The 9,661-nt window shown below is 32.5% G+C and overlaps 2 protein-coding genes across 6 annotated transcripts in view; one reads left to right on the top strand and one right to left on the bottom strand.

Annotated features, from left to right (window-relative positions):
- Positions 1–1,822: 1,822 nt before the first annotated feature.
- LOC148619449 (uncharacterized) lies at positions 1,823–4,465 on the top strand. The gene is made up of 3 exons (XM_088577039.1): positions 1,823–1,974; positions 2,361–2,749; positions 3,705–4,465. The coding sequence occupies exons 1-3, from the start codon at positions 1,823–1,825 to the stop codon at positions 4,463–4,465; spliced, it is 1,302 nt and encodes a 433-aa protein (XP_088433165.1).
- A 4,150-nt stretch (positions 4,466–8,615) lies between these two features.
- Positions 8,616–9,661, bottom strand: part of LOC148619448 (voltage-dependent calcium channel gamma-5 subunit-like) — a 71,622-nt gene continuing 70,576 nt past the window's right edge. For all 5 annotated transcript variants that reach the window (XM_088579336.1, XM_088579337.1, XM_088579334.1 and 2 more), the window contains 2 exons: positions 9,460–9,594; positions 8,616–9,143 (listed from right to left, as the gene is read on the bottom strand). In XM_088579336.1, coding sequence (XP_088435462.1) covers positions 8,902–9,143; positions 9,460–9,594 — 377 coding nt within the window. In that variant the 3' untranslated portion in view covers positions 8,616–8,901. The remainder of the gene's footprint in view (positions 9,144–9,459; positions 9,595–9,661) is intronic.

Here is a 9,661-nt window from a genome sequence, read left to right as displayed (position 1 = left end):
GAAATATTGTTACAGGAAGGATAAACAAAACTTTATGGAAGATATTGAATGTTTATCGAAGTTGTTTTTAATATTTTTCTCTTTATTCTTTTTAATTAGATAAATAGTGCTTAATCTTTGAGTTTTTTTTCTGGTTAAAAACCTAATAATGTTAGAATATCTTTTTCTCGGCATATTTCAGTTACAGGAAAGAACTGTTTTGTTATAGGAAAGACTTTTTTTCTTTTTTAATTAAAATTATTATGGTTTGATAGAAAGTTGTAGTTCTTTTGTTTACAAAGTCTTACTTGGTAAATTGAAAGTCATTCAAATATGGATCTGATGACTTTGACATTCCAATAAAATATTTATCCTTTCACTTAGTTTTGTGTTACAGGAAGGCATCATATTGTTACATGATGGAAACTTTTGACAACTTCTTCAACTGTTCAATATGTTACACATATATCCCATTTTTCTAAAAAAACAACATCCATTAATATTTTGCCTTAATAAGTGTCATCTTATATAAGAAAGAAATCAAAATCAAACTGTAAAATGGAGTTGTTCCATGTTGTTATGGGAAGGAAAGTATGTTATGTGACTGAAAAGAAAATAGAAGAACTTCAATATGAATACTTAATTTACATAAGCATAATGATAGTTTTACACAAAATGAGAAAATATAACAAAATTGTGTTTTTTTTTAGTCAGAATGGCAATGTCAAATGCTGAAAGACAACGGAAGTTTAGAGAAAACAGGGATAGAGATACTGCTAGACGACAAGTATACTTAGACAAAGAGAAGCAACAATATTTAAAAGATAAAAAAATCAGGGAAAAAGAAGTCTGTTAAGGATATGACAGAAAGGGAAAAAAGATCAGCAAGGAAATATTGGCGAACACAAAAACAAAAACAGAAAGAGGCTAAAAAAACAATTGAGCAATGTTCTTTTAACATTTTCTCCAAATTCGCCAACAGAGCAACCACAAAGGAGAAACCAGATCTCTCCACAAAGAAAGCAAAGCCAGAAAAAAACAAAATAAAGATCGGGCAAAATGCTATCGGGACAATAAACTTCTACAAATTCAACTTAGAGCAGAGCGGTTAAAAACTTGTATGTACATCAAAAGGTTACAAAGGCTGAAAAAGAAGACTCCCAATAAAGACACTACTACTAAAAAAGAAGACTCCCAATAAAGACACTACTACTAAAAAAGAAGACACACCCAGATCTAAAACAAGAAAACTGTTGAGAAATTTTTCGAAGAAAGAAGTTAGAAAAACCTTAGTGTTCCATAATGCATTAATAGATCAAATAAAGAATTCATACAAAAACAAAACAAAGAAATCAGAGAAAAGGCAAATGTATAGTTTATTGTTTGATTCTATTCTTCAAAGGTATAAGCTAAAGACCACAACTATGAAAGCAATTGGAATTGATGTTGGCATGAATCTTAAAAGCAGAACATGTCTGTCAAAACGAATGAATAAGAACATTCAAGACTTTTTTGAAAGAAATGATGTTTCCAGAGTCATGACAGGATTGAAACAAACAGTAACCAAAAGATTGGTAAAAAAACAACGTAGAGTTTTAAATGATACACTAAAGAATCTTCATCATAAATTTTTATCTGAAACAGAATCATGTAAAGTTAGTTTTACCACCTTCTGTAGACTTTGTCCCTTTTGGGTTGTTTTCCCTGAAAACTGAAAGTGACAGAAATATTTGTCAATGCAAGTTGTGTGAAAACACATAATTTATGTGGTCATCCTTAAGAAAATCAAAGTCAGTTGAAAATTTAGAAAACCTTGGTTTGTTCTTCTTCAAACAAAAACTGTATGTTTGCAGACTGCAACAAATGCAAAGAAAACAGAATAAGTTTTAACCAAATCCTTCTTAATGATAATATCACATGGAAAGAATGGTCAACAATAACAGAAAAGAGAATAATAAGGACAGGAAAAAAGGAAGAGGAAAAAGCTGAAGTCAAGCAAGTCAGGATTGGTTTCAGATTTACTGGAGTTATTTGAGCAGCAAATAAAAAGATACAAGAAACATCTCTTTTTAATAGGAGCACAGTATGGATATTTTACAGAAAGGAGAGATACATTAAAAGACAATCAGTGCATAGTCCACGTTGATGTTTCCGAGAATTATGTCTGCAAACTTGGCACAGAGATACAGAGTATACAATTTGGTGCATCAAAAAGACAAATAACCTTACATACAGGGGTATACTATGCAGGAATAAATCCAAAGCCAAAAACATTTTGTACTGTTTCTGAAAGTTTAAATCATGGACCACCTGCTATATGGGCACATCTTGATCCTGTCTTGACAGTAATAAAAAAACAATCCAAATATTGATTCTTTAAGTTGCTTTAGTGATGGTCCAACTACCCAGTATAGGCAGAAAGGAAACTTTTATCTTGCTAGTACATTACCATTCAAATTTGGATTCAATAATATTGAATGGAACTTTTTTGAGTCAGGTCATGGTAAAGGTATATCAGATGCCATAGGAGGTGCTTTGAAAAGTAATGCTGACAGACATATCAAATATGGCAATGATGTTACCTCAGCAAAGGCCTTTGTGGATCTGATGAAGAACAGTTCAACACAATGCTTTTTAATAAAAGAATCTGCAATCAATGACATGCAGTGCTTTCTTCAGGAACAACAATTAAAAACAGTTGTTGGCACTATGAGACTTCATCAACTGCTTGTACAAAGTGAAAACGAAATATTGTACAGAGATGTTAGCTGTACATGTGTCTTGTCAGAAGATTGCACATGACCAGCCAGTGAAAGATACTAAAAAGTACACAATGCATGCAGTAGGAATAAAACAGACAACATAAGCAGTTATGACACACCCTTGCAAAATATTGAAATTAGACAACCCCAAAAGGATAGAAAAGATGTAGATACTTCAAGAAATGAAAAGATATTGAAAGAACTGAAGTCTTGTAGGTCATACACTCAGTTGAAAAAAGTGTGTGCAACTCAATACAGAATTAAATGACTTGTGTCATCACAGAGGATTAATTTCATGAACTATGGTTTAGAAGTTGACACTGGTGCAATGGATTCATACCCTGATGATGTTCCAGATAAAAGAGCACTGTTTCCTTGCAAAGTCCCACTGATGGAAACTGTCTTCCATCTTCTGGAGGTGTTTTGGTATGTGGCTCAAGTATAAAGTCAACAGAACTCAGGATACGCATTTTGATGGAGCTCACCTTGAATGACAGTACTTATCTTGACAACAAGTTTCTTCAGAGAGGACTCCCATTGCAGATGAAGCAGTCAGCCTTTTTACCAAAACTTTATGCACAATTTTCTGATATGTTTACTGTTGGGATGCCTTTGGGCGAAAAAACCATAAAAAGCATTTATCAAATAGAGCTAATGAAGATAAGACTTGATAAAACCTAGATGGGGATATGGCAAATTCATGGCTTGTCAAGTGTGTTGAAATTGCCTATCTTTTCCATTTATCCTAAACTCGGCAATCCTAATGTTAGAAGCGATTTAAACAGACTAGTTCTTCCTAGATTTAGCACAGATGAAAGCCAAGACCCACTGTACATAATATGGACAAGTACAAGAACAGACATAGTTCGGGAACATTGGATCCCAAACCATTTTGTACCGATTTTGGCAATTGATAATCATGAAACTGAAACTATAGTTACTGTAATAGATGTTGATAATGAGACACAAGATGTGATGAAAAAGAGAATGAAGAAATTGAGAGTATTGGAGAGAAGGAAGTTGCTGGTGAGAATGGCCGAGGAGATAGCTGGATTGACAAAATAGAGAATGCTGGTGAAGAGATGATGGAAGAAATAGAGAATGCTGTTGTAGAGAAGATGGAAGGAATTGAAATTGGATACGAGAAGAGTGAAATAAAGACTGAAGGAGTAGAGAAGCTCGATGAAAGTGGGAGTGCAAGGACAAGGAAGATAGAAGAAACAGAGCAAAGAGGAGCAGAAATGTTGGATAGTGTAGAGAATGGAGGAGAAGATAGGCAGGAAGGGATAGAATGCAAAGGAGTGAGCGATAATGCAGATAATGTGAATAAGGGTGCACAAAAGACTGAAGAAGCTGAGAGTGGAGAAACAGAGATGATGGAAGAAACTGAAAGTACAAAAGATCAAAATTGGAAAATGGTTCCAACTCCAACTGAATGTATTGGGAAATATGTAATTGTAAACTATGAGGGAACATCCTATCCAGGATATGTAGAAGAGGCTGGTGAAAGTGATGTTTTTGTAGAATGCATGCATAGGGTTGGAAAGAAGCATAAAAATTGTTTCTATTGGGCAAGGAAAATCAAAGACAAATGCTGGTATGAACACGATGATATCTTGGCAATTATTCCACAACCGCAACCAATTTCTGGATCATTCCCTCGTTTTGAGGTTGATAAAGAAATTTGGGAATCACTTAAGTATTTTCTGTCTTTTTCTTCATGAAATTCATCTTGGTACCTTTAAAACTACAATTTGAATCTTAAAAAATAACATTAAAGTTCTCTCCCATAACAAATGGAATTCCTTCCTATAACAGTTTATTTTATAAACTTGAAAAGAAATATTATTTTGTCCCATTTTTTTCAATTGATTGTTAAGTTAATGTGCTCTTTTCTTTTCATTAAAATTCATCTTTGTACCATTTAAAATACTATTGAAAAAATGAAATTTCTTAGAAAAAAACATCAAAGTTCTTTCCCATAGCAATATGAATTCCTTCCTATAACAGTTTATGTTTAAAAATCAAAAAGATATATAGTTTTTTCGAAACAAATTATTAAATTGATCGTTAAATAAAATTTATTAACAAGTAAATTCAAAATATTTCTGTCACTACGGTTGGAAACAACAACAGTGCATATTTTAATGAGAAAATTTCTTTCCAGTAACAAAAAAGATCTATCCTGTAACATCATTTTCCTTCCTGTAACATAGCACTTTTATTGATAATTGTCAAGCTTGTGATCTTAAAACAAAAAATAAGTATTCAATAATGTTTGCCATTACATGTGCATTGTTGTAATGTCACATATTATGTTCATTTTCAGATATATAGACTTATATATAAATAAAAAGATTCCTCTTTACATAGTTTTGTTCAGAACAGTATGTTATCTTTAAAAAAAAATTGTCTTTAAATTACTTTTTGAAGCAGTTTTCATTACCAAAGGCAATTACTATTGACATTTATCTTATCTAACTATGAACACATGGAATTTGAAAGAAATTAACATTATATTCAGACATATAAATATGTATTACTGGAAGGAATTATTTTTTACCTGATCAGCTTCAATTGTCAAAAGTTTTTTTAAGGTATCATGTTGCTGGTTTTGTATTTTACATATGTTTATAGTTACTATTTCATCATTAAAAGTTAATTACAAACAAACAGATATTGTCTTATTTGTCAATTTCAATTTTGACTAATTTTGAGAATGATTCATAACCTCGTCTATACTGTCAACGTATTAATGATCGTACAACCAAGTCAACATAGTCTACGTATTGATGATTATATGACCTAGTCTACATAGTCTACGTATTGATGATCGTATGACCAAGTCTACATAGTCTACGTATTGATGATCATACGACCTAGTCTACATAGTCTACGTATTAATGATCGTATGACCAAGTCTACATAGTCTACGTATTAATGATCGTACGACCTAGTCTACATAGTCTACGCATTGATGATCTAACGACCTAGTCTACATAGTCTACGTATTAATAATCGTATGACCAAGTCAACATAGTCTACGTATTGATGATCGTACGACCTAGTCTACATAGTCTACGTATTAATGATCTAACGACCTAGTCTACATAGTCTACGTATTAATGATTATTTGACCTAGTCTATATAGTCTACGTATTGATGATTTTGTTATTGTTTTACCAAGATTGAATACCTAAACCCATGTGTAACATTCAGCTGTAACTTGTTTTGCATTCATTCGTTTTCTTGGGTTATGTTGCTGAAACTAAAGCACATTTTAATGTTTTCTATTTCAAGTAGTTTTTGGTTAGGATCAATAATAAGCTTGATTGACTTCTGTATGTATTTACTAAGATACTCAGTTCGTTTTCTAAGATTTCGGTTGCTCCGAGTTAGAGTTTCTAAAGATGCGTTTCCTCCAATCAGACGCCACGTAATATGAATGACTGTGTCTATCTTGTTATTGCTTTTACTACATCAATCTCTAATTTATTTTACATTGGAATTCACTTTTGCTACTATATTTTCAAACACACAAAGGATGTCGGTAAACCAGTTTGTTTGATTTCCCGGTCACTTACTAATCATAAAATTCAGCGGTCCTCTTCACAAAAAATCGTAAGTGTAAATTTAGTCGTAAGTTATGATCTCATAATAGAGTTAAGTATTTTGACGTCACAACTTACGACTAATTTTACTCTTGCGATTTTTTTGTGAAAAGGGCTGCTGCCAATTTTTCCATATGCTGCATCCGGTCGTTGTACAACGGGAACTAAGCAACAACAAAATAACCTATAATAACTTTTCTGTTGAAGCTTTCTATATATTCCCTTGTTATATGTTACTAATATCTCACAATTTGAATACATTGACCAAATTTACCATCGATTCTGTACTTGATAAAGGAAAATTGTGTTTTATTCCTCAATTTTCACAATCAGCTAGAACAAATATCATCAACTAAATTTGTAAAATCAAAAATCGTGTTCATCAATAATAAGGACTCGTGGGTATTTCGTTTTAGCATGACTGCTTTTTGGATTCAAACAACTAACTTTTGCGGAGATATTGGAAATTGTTGTTTTTGTTACCATGGGTACTTACGAACGTTATGATTTAAAATTATTTCTTATTTTCAGCTTGACGGAATATGAGATGATGGAATATTGAATTTTTCACTATAATAACTCCTAATTATGTAGATTATCTATATCGTTTTTACATAGTCATCATGTGCCAGACAGTTGAAGCATCTATATGTACATTCACAAGTTAGAAAGATATTTATTTAAATATGGAAGACAAACATATGCCATCGTAGCACTGATAACCACAAAACCTTTATCGACTGAAAAGCTTAAAAAATCCAAAATAAATCATGACTTTGATATTTATATATCTTCTTAAAGACAAAAGAGATATTCATCAAAATAATCTAGATACATGTATATTCATTGAAATAAAGTGTAGCTGTATTTGTGACGTAAGTAGAAGTGACGTGAACGAGTCCTGTGCGACCACATAATAAAGATCAAAGACTGAAGTTTTCAAAGTTGCTAATCGTCAAATATTCTCTGCCACTGGTTTTGGATTACTTTCAACATCGAAAATTGGACGAATAAAATATGTTCTAAAATCGGATGACTTCCACTAGAATCCTGGTTCTTTTGATATGATTACTGTGATACTCGAATGATTTCAATCAAATACCTGGTTACCAGGAACCAGATCAAACAACTGGCAATGGCTATATATAGATATCGGGGCCCTGATAATGTTTATGACCTATATAGTCAACTGTAACGATCCCCTGTGTTTGAATCGGAAACTGGGTAATGTTACATAAATTCAATGCTACATGTAACCGATCGTTTCATCTTTTGATATAAACTTCCCGTTCTCATACAAGCATACACACAAAGACATCTGTATGATATTTTTTTTAAAAGAGGTACATTTTAGCGATTTTTGGGTCGCTTAATTATGATATTGATCAGGGTACCAGATTAGGAACCAGTTTAAACAACTGGCAATGAATATTTATTTATATCGGGGTCCTGCTAATGTGTATGACCTATATAGTCTTGTAACGAACCTCTGTGCCGGAGTTGGAAACTGGGTAAACAAATGTTGAATGCTACCCGATCATTTCATGCGTACTTTCCGCTCTCATACAAGCAAGAAGCACACGTTATGATATTAAAGATGTACATTTTTATCTCGTATGAAGCTAGAACTATGACGCTATGGAGGTAAACACTGCACAAATCTGCAGCATAACTTGGAGTAGTTATATATAATTATGCAAATCATATACGAATATAAAGTACTGAAATTGCGAGTGCAAGAAGTCGTTTACAATGTTAGCGACTTAAAAATGTCGACGAGACGCATTAATTTGTATTTGCAGTTGTGTTCTGATGTTATTTCGTTTCATTGAAAATGGAAATTAAAATGTATTTCATTTCATAAACTTTGTCTCATAATGCTTTATCATACCATAATGGTGACTTATGTTTTTTTGTTATCTCCACCATTTACTCGATTCATTTCCTGTTCTTAAAATCACCTAGCTAAAGGTGACAAAAGTGCCACCACTTTACGTCCGTCTGTCGCTGTTAACTTTTTTCTTTAAAAATCTTCTCATCTGAAACCACTTGGTGAATTATTACCAAATTAAGTCGCAAGCATCATTAGTGTATCTACTTCGAAAAATGTGTCGCCTGTATAGAAGACTCCATTAGGTTGAACTTGAAGGACGACTTTTTGTTAGTTATTGCTCTTGAAAGGCAAAAATGAACCAGGTGAGCGATCCTCTAGTTTTCGTTTTCTCACCTTGCAATTTGCATCTAAATGAGAAAAATCGATAAGTGAGTTTTTTTTTCTATTTACCTACTTTACAAAATTTGTCATTGAGATAAGTAAATCACATAAGATAAGAACAAATATTCAAAATTACAGGTAGAAAAAAGCAAAGAATCTTGCATGAAAATAGTCAAGGAATGTGATCTTGTGGTCGATTTCAAAACGTCAGAAGTGTGAAATTAATCGTAAGTGTCGCAATCACAAGATTTCACACTTGAACGTCGCGTCTCAGGAACATCTACAAGATATTTCTTTGGAAATCGACCCAGATAGAAGAAACATAGTAGGCACTTTAAAGCTTCCTTTCCAATCCAGGAATCATTTTAAGTTTTTCTTCGCACGTTTGATATCGTTTGATAAACAAAGTTATACAGATAACAGCAGCAGTTTCAGAAGTGAAGAAGCAAAGTCCGACCAAATAGGCTGACCAGCCATACGTATAGCGGAATATGGAATCGTCACTCTTCTTAGCATGGTTTGTTTCATCGTTAATAAATGTAATGTATAATATCATCCCTACCGCAATACACAAACCTGTAAGATAATCGAGTATTTTGAATTTTGTACTGACTGATCATTTGTTTTGAATGGTATAAATTTAGAAGTCTTTAACAATAATTTCTAATAAAGCTTCGAGGATTAACAAATCTAAATAACTCAAACAAATATCGTCTTAAAAAAAGATAGTACTTGTTAATAATATCAATCAAGTATATAAGAACTTTATAAGGGACAAGTTGCTAAAAAATAAAATATCCTTAAAATCATCATGTTATTTCAGCATACGTTGAAAAAAAAAATTATTCATTTTATTGTCAATAAAATATGGTATATTTTACTGATGCTTTACCTGCATTGATGTACAACACTGCTGCCAATAATGTTAAAACGTTTCCTCTGATGTTTCCAACTGCATTACAAAGACTTGAGCAAATTACAAGGAAAAACCCAGTGAGGAAAACTGGAGTGGCCTCCCTTTGTGCCCCTGAAAAATGAAATGAATTGAATTACATTTTAAGTGATTGTAAGACTGCATAGCCCGTCGTACTGTA

The sequence above is a fragment of the Perna viridis genome, chromosome 4, assembly GCF_037379345.1.
Source record: "Perna viridis isolate PV_CMFRI_1.1 ecotype Kerala chromosome 4, ASM3737934v1, whole genome shotgun sequence".
In the NCBI taxonomy this organism is placed as follows: domain Eukaryota; kingdom Metazoa; phylum Mollusca; class Bivalvia; order Mytilida; family Mytilidae; genus Perna; species Perna viridis.
The sequence above is the reverse complement of the archived record's forward strand: the minus strand, read 5'-3'. Positions and strand labels throughout refer to the sequence as shown.